This window comes from Eublepharis macularius, chromosome 8 (assembly GCF_028583425.1).
Source record: "Eublepharis macularius isolate TG4126 chromosome 8, MPM_Emac_v1.0, whole genome shotgun sequence".
In the NCBI taxonomy this organism is placed as follows: domain Eukaryota; kingdom Metazoa; phylum Chordata; class Lepidosauria; order Squamata; family Eublepharidae; genus Eublepharis; species Eublepharis macularius.
The window spans coordinates 92845650-92865486 of record NC_072797.1 but is presented as its reverse complement, the minus strand read 5'-3'; the positions used below and the strand labels follow the sequence as shown (position 1 = coordinate 92865486).

At 40.6% G+C, this 19837-nt stretch overlaps 1 protein-coding gene across 1 annotated transcript in view; it reads right to left on the bottom strand.

The window, feature by feature from the left end:
• RASEF (RAS and EF-hand domain containing) overlaps window positions 1-19837 on the bottom strand; it is a 47668-nt gene that overhangs the window by 6162 nt on the left and 21669 nt on the right. Inside the window, exons 9-16 of the mRNA XM_054986139.1 lie at window positions 18910-19001; window positions 16876-17110; window positions 15537-15674; window positions 13867-14014; window positions 11615-11696; window positions 10125-10239; window positions 5883-6002; window positions 3628-3704 (exon numbers count right to left, since the gene is read on the bottom strand). Of these exons, the coding sequence (XP_054842114.1) occupies window positions 3628-3704; window positions 5883-6002; window positions 10125-10239; window positions 11615-11696; window positions 13867-14014; window positions 15537-15674; window positions 16876-17110; window positions 18910-19001 (1007 nt within the window). The remainder of the gene's footprint in view (window positions 1-3627; window positions 3705-5882; window positions 6003-10124; window positions 10240-11614; window positions 11697-13866; window positions 14015-15536; window positions 15675-16875; window positions 17111-18909; window positions 19002-19837) is intronic.

The following is a 19837-nucleotide window of genomic DNA, read 5'->3' as shown; positions in this document are numbered from 1 at the left end:
TTTTTATAAAAGGCACCTCTCTCTGCCTCGTGTTTCAGTCCCAGTAGACAGAGGGAGAGGGAGGAGGATCTGTTGCTGGGATTGGAGTGGGAGAGTGTGTAGAAGGATTTGGAATTGTGCTTTTGGTTGCTGCTGCTTCAAAGGAGACTGAAAGAAGCCTCTTATTTGCAGCTCTTGGCCTTGCTGTGGAAAGGTCTTTGGGTGAGGGTCCCTTTTTTCCTCCACCCCATTCCACCCTAGTCTCAGGCCTCAGTCTGGCTCTCGAGCCTAGACTAGGCCTCCCCTTTTTTATTTCCTTGTCTTTGTTTCTTCTCAATTCTTTCTCTGCTCTTTTGAGGGCTCACACTCTTGCTGCTTCCTTTGGTTTTGGTTTAGGGCCTCTCCCTCCAAGCCCAGTCTCAGGGCCACTGCCTGGCTCTGGGGCCCAGCTTTGTGTGGGTTCCAGAGGGCCTCACTCTCTTCTGTTTCCTTTCTCTCTTGTTGTGCACTTGACTCTGGTGCAGCTCACTCTTGTTTTGTGCACCCACTGTGTGCATCTCATTTTTATTTTGAGCACCTCTCCCGCCTGGGCAGGTGTCTCTGTAGTGTTTACGGGCTCTCCCTCAAGGCCCCAGGTTCTGATGAATCACGAAACTAACGAATCATTTTGGCAAACATGACAATTTCATGAAGTTTCATGATTCGTAATTTGTGGATTGCAACGAAACACGAAACTCTCATTTTGTTTTTTTCCCATTTTGCGCCCATGTCTATTTATGAAACAGCAGGACTTGAGTCCAGTGGCACCTTAGAGAGTGACAAGATTTTTAGGGCATGAGTTTTCAAGAGTCAAAGCTTCCTTCTTCAGCTACAAAGAAAAAAGTAGCTTTGACTCTCAAAAGCTTGTACCTGAAAAACTTGGTCTCTAAGGTGCCACCGGACTCAAACCCTGCTGTTCTACTGCAGACCAACATGGCTACCTACCTGAAAATATCTTCATCGAATGGTGTGTGGCAATGCCCCCACCCCACTGTGTGATTCCCATCTGATTTCTAGGATCACATCATACACTTATTACTGCACTGGTTGCCTGTCACATTACTCTCTGGGTGTCAGTTTGATATCAGATTTTTCATTTTAAAAATGTCTGGCTCTAAGAAGCACCAACAGTGTATTTAAATTTCATTACCCATATAACTGGCTCGCCATACTGAATCTTAGAATTCATTGTACTTGACCAATGACCAAAAATATTATTTGTCAATGATAATGACAATATTATGAAACTTCCTAGGGTTATATTCCACAGGTTCAACCATTCTTTTCTTCAGAAAGTGGGAAGATAACCAACTAAAGCAGTTTTTCCTTTGGACTTCTTACACATAGTTCACTGTTGTTCAAATATATTAACATGCTCCAGAAAACATATTTCTTTCTAGGGATGAGCAAATAGTTAAAAGCTGAGCCAGCAAAGAGAAGAATATTTTAACTGTAAAATAAATTATTTAATCATCCTAAAATTATAGCCAAAGGCCTATTTCTACCCACTGTTTAGCTTTTATAATTGTACTAAAGAAATCCCCAATGCACTGAACTATTTAAAAAGGTGCTCCTAAAAATTCCTGGAAATGAATTATGTAAAGCAACAATTAGCTTTGAATTGACATTTCCAGATAAATGGCTGCTTCCAATTTGGCTGCACCTGTTGCCACTGGAAGATAAGGAATTTCTCAACCCTCTGAATGAACAAGCAGCTATGCCTCTTTCCAGGAATCCAATTTTGTTCAATGAGGACATCTGAACCCAATATAGAAACAGAAATGCTACCATATTTACTTGAAAGGAAAATAACTGTGAATGTAAGATGACCCCATCATCCACACACACAAAAATTACTATTGGGTATAACTGTAACTTGTATGCAAATTTAAGACGACGACTTCTTTTTTTATGGCACACCTGGAAAAAAGCCCAGTCTTGCATTTGGGTAAATACTATATTGCTAATTTTGTCATAAATGCAAAAACCACTTAAACATTACATAGCTTTGATCTGAAGTGCCATATATTAAAAATAACACTGGGACATTTATTAAGGTTTCAGTAGTGAAAGAAATAAACAGCATTTATTATAGCTTGGAAATGAATTATTACTCAAGGTTTGCTGAATACTAAAAATACTCATACAGAATCCTAAAGCTGCTACTGCAAATTTGATTGCAGTCTTGGGACTGGAGCACATTAGGCGTGACACCTGCAGGCCCCAATTAAGTCAGCTCCCCTGTGGAGAGTAATCAGCACCCCAGCATACAATCTACAACTCCTCATACCACGGGTCTCCTTCATCACTTGCACAGATCATTTCCACTCTCTGCTGCCACAACCAGAACAGGGAGAACAGGCTGCATCCACACCTCGTTGGCTCAGGGGCTGTCATTATTCTATAAAGCAATGGCTACAAGATGGCCATTTTACACAGCATCCACATGGTGAATGCCCCATGTGTTCTTGTTTCTAAGAATTTCAGGTAGTCATAGCTGATTCACCTTATAACATTCCTTCACAGAAAGCACTCACTACATGCAGAGATTGATGTGAAATCTGAGTGTCATTTTTAATGTGTGCTAAGTTCACGTGTCTATTTCTTGCTCTGTGAATATATGGCCAAAGGTTACAATAAGCTAATACAGGCCAGTATATGGCTGAATCCCAACCCAACTTCTGAAATGGTTGCCCCAGCTGTGGCAGCCTGGCAAGGGGGCCACTGCCGCCATTAGGTAGCAGAGAGTGGGTTTTGACACAGATGAAACTTTGGAAGAGAAAGTGCTATCTACCCACCTCTCTAGTACATTTTTATCCCACATTTCCTCCAAGGAAGTACTGAGAGGGGGGTTGTTTTTCGCCTCCCTTGTGTTATACTTACAAAAACCCTGCAAGGTGACTCACGGTCACACAGTGATCTTCATCTGCAAGTGTCAGGGAAGCAATCGCTGGGGTAGCTGAGTCTGAGCGAGGAGGCAGGGCCAGTGACAGTAGCAGCAAGACATACAAGTGACTTCACCCCTGCATGTGGCACACACACACACATTGTAACGCTGCAGCTAGCCATGGCTTTCCCATCACGTGCCCAGGGCAGAGATAAACTGAACCAAATCCATTCACTTTAATACAATAGATGAAAATAGTAACACTAAATAAAACTAGTACTTCAAAAAGCAAAACCAAGTCTTTGAAGAAATATTAAATAGTCACAAATATATTATAGAATTCTGATTCACACTGATCAAAGCACTCAGAAAATATGACTGTCAGACATGACAAGCTACATGAGATGTCAATGTGGCATATAGGAATAGTACCCACTGTCTTCACTCCTGATAGTCGCATGTTGATCTCTTTGGAGCTGAACATACCCACATGCAAGCTCTACATGCACAAGTCTTGGTCAGAAGATGAGATGAATACAGAGAGGTCAAGAGCGAATGCAGCATGCACAAACAGCATACCAACACCTACATATTTACCTATTATCTGAAAAGGGTTGTGCAGATTCCATATTCATTTTACACAAAAAAAGCCCTTTGATGGAGCTGATCTTTTAAAACAACACTTTAGGAGAGACAAAATTGATTAATATATTTCAACATACCGAGCAAGGTGAAGAACTGCCTCCACGATATTAGATCCATCTTTGGCACTTGTCTCACAGAATAATGCATTGTAAGTCTACAAGAAAAAAAATACCCATGCAAGTTCTCTTTCAAACTAATTTATTAAGATACAAGAACAACCCAGAACAGGATTAGAGGGGCAGTCCAGTTCTCTACTGACATTTTGTTTGGTATGCTTCATTATGCCCATCATAAAAATCACTAGTATATTTCACAGAAGCAAACATGGATTCACAAAACAATTATATTTAACTCCCCCTGGCTATGTAGTCCTATACTAACCTCACTATGGTAGCTGGGGATTGCTATTCTTTGTGAGTCCTGCTGTACACTGCTTACTTAAACATACCATGGTTGTAGCCCTAGACTGTTGTCTGAGTTGAGGCTACCAGTATCTTTGATATTTAAATATGTGGTTTTGGGGTGCATTCTTGAGCTTTCTTACCTGGTACATATGTCTGGTGAATTTACTATCAAGTGCAGTTGGGAGCTGGTAGATATGGGGGTGGGACTTATCAAAGATAATCAGTATCAAGCAACAATGTTTGCTGTTTATCTAACCTCTCTAGCATTCCTAGTGCTTACAATCGGGCCACTTCGACCCCCACTGCTATACTAATACTATGCAATACCAGATCTGTTAGGAAGAAGGTTGCATGCATTGCTGGGATGTTACGTGAAGAGGAAATTGATGTAGCTTGCATAAGAGAGACATGGCTGCAGGAAAATGAGATGGTGTATCTGTCCCAGTTAACTCTCCCCGGCTATGTGGTCCTACACCAACCTTGCTATGATAGTCAGGGGGAAGACATTGTTATTATTCTTCATGAGTCCTTCAACTTCCACAGACATCCAGCACAAGCTATAACTGGTATTGACTGTATGCGCCTGTCTTTGGGAACTAAAGATAGATTGGGTATTCTGCCTGTTTACAGACCGCTCGGCTCTCCAGTAAGTACCCTTTCTGAGTTAGCAGAGCTGCTAGAGGATATGATGTTGGGAGTCACCTAGACTTATTGTTCTGGGAGACTTCATCATCCATGCTGAGTGTTCCAAGTCAAGTCCAGCCCAGGAATTTATAGCTTCCCTGGCAACTCTGGCTCTCTCTCAAATAGTGATAGGCCCTACACATGAAAGAGGCCACACTTTGGACTTAACATGTGGCACTAAGCTTTTGAGGGAAAGTCTTGTTTCACTGTTGGAGATTCAGCCTGAACCGTGGTCAGCTCATCACCTGCTGAATAACCAATTAGTTATTGTTAAAGGGTTTTTTGACCCCTTTCCATACATTCTTGTGAGCATACATCCAAGTTGAAATCACACAAAGCACACAGGCACGTAAGATAGCCTTGCTCTAGTGTCACAATTCTTCCTGCAAAGATAACTTACAGGTCAGATAGGTGTCAGGTAGGCAAGAAAGGTCACTGAGCAAAGTATAAACATTTTGTTTTGGTTATTATAATTAAGATAATTAAGATTTTAAGCTTGAATGCATTCCTTCCATATCAGATACAAATTGGCTCCAATTTTTCAAATGTTTGTATAATTCATGTATCACTCAAGCTTCTCAGATACCATGTATTTTGGGAAATGCATCATTCTGACAGGGTGTTTATACTAACCTTTTGATCTTTTATTCTGTAAACAATTCGTGTTAAGGTATATAAAGCTCTCCAACGTAACTGGTCTTTACACATTTCACCTTTAAAAAGGTGATATATGTCATGGGCTTATTCTATAAACAATAAACCCGTATTTCTTTATAGATCACTGCTTTTGGTGTCTTAATTCTGTGTGAGGTTATTGGCTGAAGGGGGGTTTGAATTGATCACAGAGTACTCTAAAATAAGATGTTTCACTAATGAGAAAGGGATCACAGATTTCACTACTATGTTGCCTGTATGGAAGTTGCTAACCTGAGACTAGATCTGTTTCAGCATTTCTTCAACTCTGTACTGGATTTTTGCTAATGTCATGTCTTTGTAAACTTGCATTTATTTACCCTATGGCATTGTTTATTGAAATGTCCTTGATACTGATCATACTAATATTACACTATGTAATTCACCTTGAGTTTCAGTGAGAAAGGCGGACTATAAATGATATAAATAAATAAATAAAACTACCCTTAAGTGTCAAATAATGCCATTTCCTACCAAAACTGATTATGCCGATCCTTTACAAAGTTCAACATGATAATCTCATTCTTAGTGTTGTTCTGTCTAGTTCTTACCATGGCCAGCTTTTCTCCATAATTTATTGGTACACATTTATCTCCTTGTTCAGAAGCCACTAGGCGAAGATCTGCCTTGTTTCCGACCACCATGATTGGAATATTTTCATGTGTTGCATCCTGCAAAGAGTATAGTTTTGTTGATTTTGGAAATAACAATGATATTAAAGGTATTAGAATGAGAAATTAAAATATTAGAATTGCTGTTATTAGAATGAAAAGTTAAAATATTAGAATTCCTGCTATCATTACAAACTCACTATCAAAACAACCAGACTACCTAATTTAATTAAATTTATTAATTTTTTAACTTGTCCTCCCCATGAACAGGCTCAGGGCTGATAACAATATTGTTAGACTACAATAACAATAAATACAGTATAAAATTAATAGTACAATGGAAGTACAAAACACAATTTTAAACCATAAAACCATATCCAATAGCAGTGAAGATATTACACTATACACCTCCAGCAACTGGAGGCGGTAGGCCGAGCAGGTCATAAATGTTTCAGATAGACAGCAGAACAAGGCCACAGCAGAGAGGCTGACCAAGTAGCCCACCCAGATCTCAACCACTGCCATAGGCCTGGTGGAACATCTCTGTGTCTTATAGGCACAGTGAAACTGTAATAAGACCCGCAAGGCCCTGGCCACGACGGAGAGAGAGTTCCATCAGGCTAGTGCCAGGGCCAAAAAGGCCTTGGCACTAGTTGACACTAGGTGGACATCCTTGGGCCAGGGACCACCAGAAGATATTGATCGGCTGAACAAAGAGCCCTCTGGGGAACATATGGCAAGATGCAGTCCTGCAGGTATGTTAGTCCCAGTCCGTTTAGGGCTCTGAATGTCATAGTCAATACTTTGAACTTGACCTGGAACTCAACTGGAAGCCAGTGCAGCTAGCACAGGACAGGTCTAATGTGTATCCTAACCAGAGTCCCAGTGAGGATACAGGTTGCAGCATTCTGGACCAGCTGTAACTTCAGGGACAGCCCTGCATAGAGTGAGTTACAGTCGTCCAATTTGGAGATGACCATTGCTTGGCTCACTGTTGCCAGGTCGCTAGTCAAGAGGTAAGGAACAAACTGCCTGATCTGTTAAAGATAATAAAATGCAGATCTGGCAACTGCTGTGACCTGGGCCTCCATTGACAGGGAAGCATCCAAGACCACACGCAGGCTCCTCATTGTCAGTACAGGCACCAATGGCACCCCATCCAGGGCTGGGAGCTGTATTCTTAAACCTGTCAACCTGCACTCCAGATACAGGACCTCTGTCTTCACAGGATTCAACTTCAATTGACTCTGCTTCAACCACCCTGTCACAGCCTCCAAAGCCCCGGCCAGGGTATCCAGCGCAGTGTTCGCCCGACCATCTAACAGTAGATATAACTGGGTGTCATCTGCATACTGATGACATCCTAAACCGAAACTCCAAGCTAGATGGGCAAGGTGATGCATATAAAAGTTAAATAACATTGGGGAGAGTATTGCTCCCTGAAGGACACTGCGTAACAGTGGTTAGCGTGGTGATGTTTGCTCCTCGAGTGTCACCCTCTGTCCCTGACCATGGGGAAAGGAGATCAGTCATTGCAAGGAGATCAGTCATTGCAGGGCCATCCCATGCATTCCCATGTCAGGAGGTGGTGGGTCAACAGATCATAGTCAACCGAGTCAAACACCACTGTGAGATCTAACAGCAGCAGCAGCACCAACCCACCCTGATCCAGATGTCTACTTGCCCCGATCCAGAGATCGTCTGTCAGGGAGACCAACACCATCTCTGATCCAGGACTAACAAAATTAAGATAATAATTTTGATATTAAAATAATATTTATTAATTACAAATAAGTCAAACTTGAGCTACACTGGCTGCAGGATAAAGCAGGCTTCCACATCTACAGCTCTCACCCCAGTGTAGCCCCATAGTAACAGTTAACAGAGGTGTGCATTGACAAAAATTTGTTTCAGTTTTGGATCCAGGAGTTCTGAAGCAACTATGCACCATTACTGTTTTTTTTTTCATCTGGGGTATTGTCAGCTTGGATCTAATCCATTTGGTTTTTTCATTATCATGAGTTTCAGCCCTGTTCCTGACTCTTTTGAGACAGCAGTTTTTGCACTTAACAGCACCAAAATTGCACAGAACACAGTCCTCCCTCTAAACCATTAACTCACTGAGTTTCTTCTCAATTACACACACACATACATACAACAATGAACCCTGAAGAACATGAGTGTCAGTGGGTACACACTATGGCGAGAAACTGGCTGGCTAAGGAAAAGCAGAGTGGAGGAAGTCGTACTAAAAAAAATCCTGCTTTATGTTCACTTTTTTCTTTTTCTATCCTGCCAATACATTATTACCTTTGGTGCCATGTTTCCTTTTGCTTACTCTCAGGGAAGTGTCTTTAGAAATGCAGCCTATGACTGAAGTCTTCCGGGGCGTTTATCAAGTTTGATTGATTGAACAGACCATACCCATCCCACCCCCCACAGCACTTTTCCTCACAAGACCATCCAACTGCCCTCATGGTGATGGGGGAGACAGACCAGTGTCTGGCTAGCACTGCAAAACAAAGCAACATGCTCCCCAGTGTGAGGGAAATTTCTTTTAAAAGTGGTCTGCTTTAATTTTATTTTCCATAACAGCCGTTACTCTCCATTACTCAAGACACCAAACTCTGATCAATGAAGAAATATGAGTTTTATTACATTTATTTCATAATAAAGCTCAGGTGCAGATGCCCTCATTATGACATATGCATAAAGATCAACCATAGCAGAGAATCTTTGTTTACAGAATTGAGAATTTAATTGTTTACAGAAAAGAGATAAAATTGTTATACAAAACTAGATACAAACAATTCTTCAGAATCAACTTCTTCGGGAGACATGGCACAAAACAGGCCTGATTGACAAGATAGTAAACTCTATAATAAAACATGCTACATGTCTGGTGCCACATAGGAATTTTGGGTGTCTTCCTGAGAGGGTGCTTATCGAAGGTAAATTCTTGAGTACAAAGTCAAAACAAGAGAGATACTGTCCTTGCAAAAGTGCTTCCTAACCTTACTTAACCACAGTGTTTGAAACTGTGTCTGAAGGAATCTGCTTACAAGAAAAAGCTTTTCCCTTCTGTGTGAAAGGTCAACTCCAATAAATGCTCATACATAGGTCTTTTAGAATAGGGGTCACAGAAATTCTCTATCACTCAGCAAGTTTACTCGGATGTATGTCCCATGAGAGCTGCTGTAGCACAGTGGTTAAGAGGTTCAGCTGCAAATCAGCCCTCTACTGGTTCCACTACTGCCATGAACTCAGTAGGTGGCCTTCGGTAAGCCACTCCTCTCAGCCCCAGCTTCCCAGCTGTATTGTGGGGATAATAACAACACTGACTTGTTCACCACTCGGGGGGGGGGGCACTAATCCATCTAGAAGAGCTGTATATAAGTGCAGTTATTATTATGTTATTCAACAGTGCTTACTCCCAGGGAAATGGCTTTTGAATTGCAGCGTATGATTGAAGTTTCCCATTTCCAAATGTTTCCAAAGCTGACAGGCAGGGATATATCTCACTTTGCGAAGATCAACTGGCAGAGAGACAATGCAATTGCCTGGGTAGCAACCAGGAAAAAAGATGCACTCATGCACACTGTGCTTATCTTCCCTTCCTGCCAAAAGACTTAATTCATAACATAAGGGCTCTCTCCTCTTGGAATCTAAATGGTGAATGCTGATCAGGAACGCAAGATTCTGTCAGGCAGAGCCCAGTGCCTACAGCTGCTGCTGCGAGGTACAACCAAAAAGAAACACACAAACTTTTTGATGGGAGTGTACCACTATAACTTGGTTTCCTGGATTTGGTTCACTGTCCCAGAAGCTGCTTTAACAAAACAAAACAGCAATTTCCGGGTGTATGTCCGGCTCTTTTTTTTTGTTGCTGTTGTTTCCATTTTGCATACCCCTACCAGTTAATCCTATCCATACTGGAATTTCACTTGGCCTTTAATGATTACTCGTGGTCTGGGATTGGTAAGGTAAAAACTTCAATCAGCTGCTCCAGAAAACTACTTTCTCCATTACTTATGGCAATATAGGATAATATTCTTCAACACAAGGTATGTTTCTTATCCCCAGAAATCTTTGCACTACACTCCTTCAGCTCTCAGTACCAAACTGAATGGGAATCAGCATAGTGTAACGACAAGCGCTCTTGGCAAGTTTTAAAATTCTTACCTCAATCATATCCACCCATTCTCGTACATTCAGAAAACTTTTCTCACAAGTAACATCATATAGCAGCAAAACACCATCTGCTCTTCTGAAGTAGGATTTTGCAATACTCCGGAACCTTTCAAGGGGAAAAAGGTTAAGAAATACAGATTTAAGACTAAGTAACATCATTACTGTGAAGGGTATGCAACACAAACATCACTCAGGACTAGAGATGGGCACGAAACGGGAAAATTCCAAACTGTGTGGTTCGTGGTTTCTCGCATTTCACAAACCATGAACTTTCACAAACTTGCCCCAGTTTGGAAATTGGTTTTTTTAGTTCGTGAAAACATCACTTCTGGGTCAGCAGAAGGTCTGCAGAGAGTCCATCCCTCCCATTGCCTAGGAAACTGATTAATCGGTGCCAGGCTGCTTGCAGTAACAAATTGAAATATGAACCAAACGAACTGGGCTAAAATTCGTCATTGTTCATGAGAAATGAGTTCCCATGAACTGCCAGTTCATGAACCATGAACCAGACTGGTTCATGATGAACTTCAGTTTGTATTTTGGTTCGTGCCTGCCTCTAGTCAGGACCACTGAACATTTTTACTTATTGAAGGCAGCAACTAACTTAAATATACATGGACAGTGTGAGTGCAAAAATAGGAATTATAGACCTTAGCAATACTCTTAAGTTTTCACTCTTTGGACAATTTAGGACTAGCTTTGTACTTTAAGCAGCCAGTGCCAGAATTGGTCATTGTTCCATAACAATCTAAGAATGATCCAGTTACAAAATGTGCAAAGCCACCACCATTCCACCTAGCACCCCCTTGTCTATTATACAAGCTTACTGAGGAGGCACTCATGTACAACTCTGCCTATGGAAAACTCACATTTATGTCTACATCAAACAACTGGAAATTACTCCTTCCAGCACTCAGCTTTCATGTACATAGCAAGGCTAGTACCCTTGACACTATTCATTCACACTCACCCACAGCTGCTAGCATTACCTTGCTACATCAGCTGTTTTCCTTATTCTCTTGTGCAGGGGGTACTTTTCTTTAAGTAAAGGGGTAGGATGAGGAAAGCTCTCAGAATTTTATGGAGAAATTCTTGCTGTACAGTTTTGAAAATTTTATATACATTCACATGTTTACACAATTTGCTCTACAATTTATTACATTTCTGCCCTTCCTTTTCCCAAGCAGCAGACAGCTTGCTCCCATTCTCCATTTTATCTTCACAACAACTCTATGAGGGCAGTTAGGTTGAGAGAGAGCCAGTGTCATCTAGCAATCTTCAAGGAACAATGAATATCAGCTCAATTATAATAACAGACTCTAGTCACCACAACACTTGAGAACAAATGTTGATTTACTCCTCTACACCATCTGTAGCCTTAGCAAAAATTCAAAACAGATACGATCTCTGCTTTTAAAATTGCAATATAGAAACATGTTGGTTGTACAATTCCCAAATAAAACCAGAGGAACCATACTAACCTCTCTTGTCCAGCTGTGTCCCACAACTGTAGTACTGTAGGCTCACCATCAACAATAAGCCTCTTCATCTGAAAATCAACTCCTTAAAAAACATAATACAATCAGTATTTTTAAATCACATGAATTAAAAGTTGCACTAATGCTAACACCGATGCCATTACAAGTGAAGAATAAAACAGTGACTTTCAGCAAAGTTAATTTTAAGCACATTATCCATACAATTAAACTAAACTACAGGAATCTGGTATCCTAGCAGTGACTCAAGTGAAACTGTCCATTAATAGAATGCAAATACAGGGATCTCTGCACAGCTTAGAGAGATACCCAGACAAGACAGAAGTGATGTTCATTGGGAAGTCAGGAATCTTGAAGGACATTGAATTCCTTACGTTTGATGGAAGTCATCTAATCCTTGCAGACCCTAAAGAGCCTAGGGGTTATACTGGATCTAGCACTAATGATAGAAAAGCAAGTTAAGGCAGCTACAAAAAATGCTTTCTACAACCTCAGTCTAGCTTGGAAGATGTTCCCCTTCCTCAACATGGCTGATCTGCTCACTTGGATCCATACCATGGGAACATTGACTCTTGACTACTGTAATGCACATTACATAGGTCTCCCCTCTGTTAACTCAGAGACTCCAGTTGGTGCAGAACGCTGCAGCTAGGATATTATTAGGAGCTAGCAGGAGCATGAATAGTACTCTCATTCTGCAGATCAAGATGGGTAGTTATGTTAGTCGGCCTGTAGCAGTAGAAAAGAGCAAGAGTCCAGTAACACCTATAAGACTAACAAAATTTGTGATAGGATATGAGTTTCTGTGAGCCGCAGCTCACTTCTTCAGATACTGCAGATCTCATTCTACAGTCACTCCTATTGTTTACCAGGCTCAATTCAAGGTATTGGCTATCACATACAAAGCTCTTCACAATCTTGGCCCAGCATATCTACAGGATCACCTCTCTCTTGAATTATTCAAGAGTGCTTTTTACTTAGATAGGAGGGCTGTACTGTAAGGAAATGGTCTCAAAAATGCATCAGTAAAGGGATAGGGACCATAGACTTGACTGTGATGTAGTATCTGTTGCTTAAGTATGATCCTACTAAGTAGTTCTATATTGTTTAATATGTCAGTCTTAGAATGACTTGTGCTCTCTTTCAGCATTTCTTCAACTCTGCATTAGATCTCTGTTGGTCTTAAATCTTTGCAAATATGCATTTAAATATGCTATGACACTGTTTATTGAAATTTCCTTGAAATTAACTGTACTAATTCACACTGTGTAATCCACCTTGAGTTTCAGTGAGAGAGGTGGTAAATTAATAAAATAAATAAAAATATATGACCATTGGGTCAGCTGTAAAGGAAACAAAATGTATAAATGATGGCTCTCCACCCCCACGATACAGACAGGCACCAATGTGAATCACAGCACTTTCAGCTTGGACACAGGAAGCCACAAAGTCACTGGGTCATCATAGTTTAGTCACTACCTGCCCCTCAGAGGCGCACAAATTCCAACATTTAGCAGCCATTTTTGAGGTGGGAGGGTTATCATATCTACCCCAAGGCTGCTGATGCCAAAAGAAGAAACAGCAGCTAGAGAAGCAAGAAATCCCTGAGGGATGTAGAGAAGACACAAACATCTGCACTACAGTATTTCTGTGGGCATCATGAACTGTTAGAAGAGAGTAGTTTCTTGCTGTCACTGTACTGCAGAACCCGGAGGGAAGAAGATCCACCACCCAGACAGGCAGCATTCAGCTTCTAAGTTCTCCAGTCAATTTACAGGAAGGGAGAAGGAATAGGTGAAATATTTGCCCCATGGTTGCCATGGCCAGCAAGTGACCCTCCCCAGCAGAATGTTTCTTTGAAGGGGATTGGGGGGATATTAGTAGATAATTTAACTGTTCTTATGGATAGTAGAAGCTGCCTTGAAGGCTACATATGGTGGAAATGAGACAGAGATTTAAATAAATAAATATGCTGCCGCAAAGTGATGGCAAGGACAAACTGAGCTGACTAGAAGGGTGCCACAGTAACAGATATTTAGGAATGGGTCACCAGCACCCATAGCTTATTTTAAAAGGGAAATATGCACTTTGCACATGTCTGTTCATAACTGATGCAATGCACGTACATTTTGTACGACAGAATCCATTCCATACCCAAGTATAAAATATCTTACAAACATCAGTTCTAAGCTACTGCAAATCATTGCCAATGACTCAGAAAAGTGTAACATACATACCAAGAGTTGCACTGGTATTCCCACGAAATTCATTTTTGCAAAGTCTCATAAGGAAACTAGATTTTCCAACTGCTGCATCTCCAGCAAGAACTATCTTGTAAGCCTTGTCCGAGCTTGGGTATCTGGAGTTGCAATCGATGGAGTCTGGCTAAATTTAACAAACACATACCAAATGTTATTATGAAAAACATACAAATTCTTCCAGCATACATTCAAGGGAGTCACTGCGAAATCATGTCTCTATTCCTCATGTACACCCTGTACACATGGGATCCAAACTGGCTGTAACTATCAGGTAGAAGTTCTTGGGGTCAAGGAAGATAACAACAACAACAGATTTATATACCGCCCTTCAGGATGACTTAACACCCACTCAGAGCAGTTTACAAAGTATGTTGTTATTATCCCCACAACAAAACACCCTGTGAGGTGGATGGGGCTGAGAGAGCTAGAAGCTGTGACTGACCCAAGGTCACCCAGCTGACTTCAAGTGGAAGAGTGAGGAATCAAACCCAGTTCTCCAAATTAGAGTCCTGCGCTCTTAACCTCTACACCAAACTGGCTCTGAAACTTTAACTCCGTGTATGATGGCAGTGAAAAAGAAAATTTAGGAAATATCAGTAAAAAGGAATGAAAGTATCATAATTGTTTTACATAAATCTACAGAACAGTGGCATTTGGAATACTATGTGCTGTTCTGGCTGTCCCATCTCAGTAAGATATCCTTGACCTAGAAGGTTGAAGAAAACAGCAGCTAAAATAATGAAGGTGTTGAAGCTGTTCCGTTACAAAGAAAGTTAAAGTTTAGTCGTGCAAACAGATGTAGGACCAGGTAGATAATAATATTAGAGCTTTAGCTTCATCTAGAAGGTCTCTTTGTATGTTCTGAAATATTGTCATAGAGATTTGGTAATTTTTTTTTAAGAAAATGAAAAACAATGAGGCCAGGCAAAATAGGACAACATTGATTGTGTTTTGTATTACAGCAAGATTTGACTCCAGTTACACCTTAGAAACGAACAAGATTTTCAGGATGTAAGCTTTCGAGAGTCAGAGTTTCCCTTTTCAGACACTCTTTTTTTTTGTATTCATTTCAAAAACCAATCTATGGTGATTTCTCCCCCAAACGCTCACTCAATTTTTTTTTTTTTTGCATTCAAAATAGGTAAATTTCTGGGAAAGCATAATACAACTAAAAATTAGAACTGGGCACCCACCACATTCTGTAACAATGTTATTATATTAGCAGCACCTTGCAGAAGATTGCAATAGACTTAAAACACAGAACGTAGTTTGGACCTCACAACTATACCCATGTGTCCAAGACAGTTTTGTCTCTGTGATTCTTCAACAACAGCCCCTCGTACTGCCTGCCATCCTTCTTTTGAAAGGGAAATCTTTCAAAAGCAGCTCATGATAGGGCCTGAGAATCTGCCATTCGAAACCCAAAAAGTCAAAAGATTCTGCAAGCTCTTGGAAATCTCCAGAGCAGTCCTTTGCAGCTCAGCCTCTGTGATTACGAAGACTCTAGTGTGATCACCCTGGATTAACTACCTCTTTATAGGTCATTTAGAATGGATTTTTTTTTTGTGCGGAACAAAAAATCCATCTCAAACGATTGATAAAGTGCATTGAAAGTGCATTATCCAACCTGTGCGGAATCAGCCTACCTGTGGAGAGATGGCAGAGATGCACTTCCTTGTGGAAGCTCCAGAACTGCTTCGACTGACTGGCTGGCATGGTTTCCAGTCCAACACCGTACTGACTTCATCAGGACTATATACTTCTTCATCTCGGATATCAGGGACCTAAACAAATCAGCAAATATTATTAAAGGTAAAGGTAGTCCCCTGTCCAAGCAACAAGTCATTACTGACCCATGGGGGGATGTCGCATCATGACATTTTCTTGGCAGACTTTTTACGGGGTGGTTTTGTCATTGCCTTCCCCAGTCATCTACATTTTACCCCCAGGAACCTGGGTACTCATTTTACCAACCTCGGAAGGATGGAAGGCTGAGTCAACCTTGAGCCGGCTACTTGAACCCAGCTTCCGCCAGGATCGGACTCAGGTCATGACTGTGAACAGAGCTTGGGCTGCAGTACTGAAGCTTACCACTCTGCGCCACGGGGCTCTTCAAATATTATTACTTCCCATAATAACCATAAGTTAGCCTGTGGCTTTAGAGGGGAGGGGGAAGCCAACCAAAACACAGTAATAAAACAGTCAGCAAAAAGTGGAAGGGCAACAAGAAATAATTACAGATAAATAATTCACAAGGGAGGGCCTGGTGTAAATCACAGATATGTACCCTTGGAAACTTTCTGCCCCAAACCAGAGAATACAATTATAACTGCCTTAAAGAGAAGAAGGGAGCAGCCACCAGACACCTATACAATGTGTGATGGCATGATGACTCTAGTACCTCAACCTGTTCATATGATGCCATGCTTATTTAGTTTTAAACACCAGATGAAAACTTTTGTCAGGCCTATGGTTAAGAAAATGTGGTCACTCTCCTCCCACCCATTCAGATGACTAGAAAGGTTCATGTGTTGACTTCTAGTGATGATGCTTCTAAATTAAAAAAAAGATTTTAAGGGTCCCGATTTATTGTTCCATTGTTGATTTTTATCAATGTTTGTGAGTATTGCAGGATATACATACTTTAATTAAATAAACTTTTTCTAAATTTCATTCACTACAGGTTGAAAGTTTTTTTTCAGAAACGAGGAAATGCAGCCATAGAAATACATCTGCACAAGTCACTAAAAAACAACAACAACAACAACATTTAGTTCACTTATACATGCTGAACCTTTTTCTTGGTTGGGGAGGGCTTGTTTTGGGGGGCTTTTTTACATTAATGTTTTAAAGCCAGGTGAGCACTTGGTTGACTTTGCCCTATATGAAGAGATCAATTTCACTCTACAGGCAGCAAGAACTCATTTTTATCTCTGAACATGAGAAGAGATTCTTTTTAAAAAACACAATAAGTCTGGAGCTTACATCTGTATCAGAAGCATCTCCTGCAAAGGTTTCCTGCGGACACTGTGACCTTTGAGAAATCCTTTGATGCTTGGATTCCACTTCTGAATCATACTCGTTGGAGTCTCTCAAGGTAGAGAGGCCACTGTCAAAGCAGCTTTCAGGCAAACTGTCTACCTCACAGCTTATCCTCTGCATAGGATCACAAAGTGCCAGAGAATCGTAGTCTTCATCCACATAGGAAGAATGAGACGACCTGATTGGAACAAAAGGAGAGGCTACAACTTACAGGACCAGTAACCAAAGTTCCTGATCTGCAGGCAAACATTTCTGTGTACCTGAAAGATGCACAAAACATGCTCTCCTGAATAAGGGCCAGTTTGATGTAGTAGTTAAGAGAGCAGGACTCTAATCTGGAGAACCGGGTTTGATTCCTCACTCCTCCACTTGTAACCCACTGGGTGACCTTGGGTCAGTCACAGCTTCTAGGAGCTCTCTCAGCCCCACTCACCTCACAGGGTGTTTTGTTGTGGGGATAATAACAACATACTTTGTAAACTGCTCTGAGTGGGCATTAAGTTGCCCTAAAGGGTGGTATACAAATTGAATGTTATTATTACTATATTATAAAGGCCATTGGCTGCTCCAGCTTTCCCTGCCCCCCCCCCACACACACAAGACCTCCAACGAATATCCCCAGGCCAGACCACTAGTCTTGGATTCCCCACCTTGAACTCTTGGAAGATTATGCTGCTGTTAAAAGCATCTTTTCCTTCCCAAAGTTCTAATTTGGGGAAGTATGAGGAAGAGAAGTCCCTATTGGGCAAACAAACAACTTATGTTTACTTTTAATTCTCCTTCTATTTGTTTCCTTAAGCATTCTAAAGCTGTGCATGAGCTGTCCCAGGAGCCATTCTTAATAAGTTGGCCACCTTTACCATTCAAAAAGGTTTTAATAAAATGAGCTTCATAATATAAATTTGGAGCAGTCAGAGTGCATATAAGTCTCCTGTTCTTATTTATTATGATAAACAGGCAATAGAAATTCAAGGTCTAATGAAACAGTTAATCATCTTCTAAATGTACATGATTACGTCCAAATTCCCTGAAGTATGCTCCCATGGAAACATTAAAAGAAAGCATAACAAAAGTTGTTGAAGACTTAATGTTTAATCTATTACCCAATATAAAAAAGACTTTCAAATCCTGCATCAAACATGTAAGATACATACACAGTTACCAAACATACATTCAGATATGTTTCAAGAGCCTCACTCTTATATTTACAGAAAATTCAAACTCAAAGTGCTTGTTCCATCTGAAATTAAGGAAACACCCCTGTGATACGTCACAGATCTAAGCTACGACAAATCCAAGTATGCAAAATTATTCACATCTAATGTAAGGCTTCAATTTAAGAACAACTAATTCAAGAGAAAGGTAAAGGTAGTCCCCTGTGCAAGCACCGAGTCATTACTGATCCTTGAGGGGACGTCGCATCTGAGCTTGGGCTGCAGTACTGCAGCTTGGCGCAGAACGGCCAAGTGTAGATGACTGGGGAAGGCAATGGCAAACCACTCCGTGAAAAGTCTGCCAAGAAAACGTGATGCGACGTCCCCCCATTGGCCAGTAATGACTCGGTGCTTAGCTTTACCTTATGTAAGAGAAGCATTTACTTTATTCTGCCTATTCGTCAATGGGACAAAATACAGAATATTCATTCTTAACAGCCACTTAGCAGAAGACTACCTCTTGCTACTTGATGATCATATACTCCACTAGGAAGCAGAATGGAGTAAGCAACCAATCAATGCATTAGTATCCTTCAGTAATGCTAATTTCTTAATGGAAGATTCATTATCTTTACATGTATCAGCAAGATACTTTGTGGCAGCTTTCATGCTTATGTAACAATTCAATTCTGAACAACTGCTTGGAAATAAATGCCATCATTTTAAATGAACCTATTCACATATTGCATATAGTTCAGGGTCACAGCCTAAAATGTTAACATTTATTTTCAAATCCTACAATGTAAGTGACAAACAGGTCTACCTGTCATATCGTGTAGTTTGGGGAGACTGGCCACCAATGCATTTAGGACTGTTTCTGGAGACAGTATTCCCTGGGGAAGTGTTGGTTAGACGCTGAAATACACATGAAGGAAGTAAGCTTTTCAGTATAGCACAGAACAATACACTTTCTATTTTACTTTAATCAACAATATTTTAATCTATGTTTTCCAGCATGGAGCCATTTTCTGTGACTCATGCTCCTTTTAGTAGTGTTGATGTTCATTATTCTGTCACAAAAATAGACAATAGGACAAACCACATTACCAGAGGCAGAAAAACATGGGAGAAGTATTACCATTGAGGTTAAATAAATACAGCTACTTTGACCCTTTGTTATTTGTGACTGCCAGAAATCAGAGGGACCTGTATCCATGTATTCCCATGGATACAGGTCCCTCTGTGAATAATGTGAATAATGACACAAATCCAATCTAGGAATCCATGGTTTCCATGGTAATCAGGTACATGTGCTTCAACCTGCCTCCACAAAGCAAACAGGAGCTGCTCATTCCAAACAACTGGCTTCCTACAGTGTGTTAGGGGAGGGAATAAATCTGTTCTTTCCAGGACACATCCCTCATTCCTGGATGCATTGTGAAGTCATTACACGATGGCTTCATTGCCCATACTGAGGGTGAACCAGGCAGGGAAACTGAAACAGAATACTGAAATGTTGAACAAAGTTGCCCATCTTACAATACAACAAAATTTTGAAGCTCATTCAAGTAAAATTTATTTAGTCAAACAATTGTACTCCTCTCCTAAAGACTACATACAATTAGTTACACAGAAATATATAAAGAGAAAAATGTACTGGTACTTGAGTTACACACAGGAATGAAAATCTGCTTTTAGTAACTTTGTCATAAAACTAGACTGACTATATTACTTCAGTGACCTTAAATGAT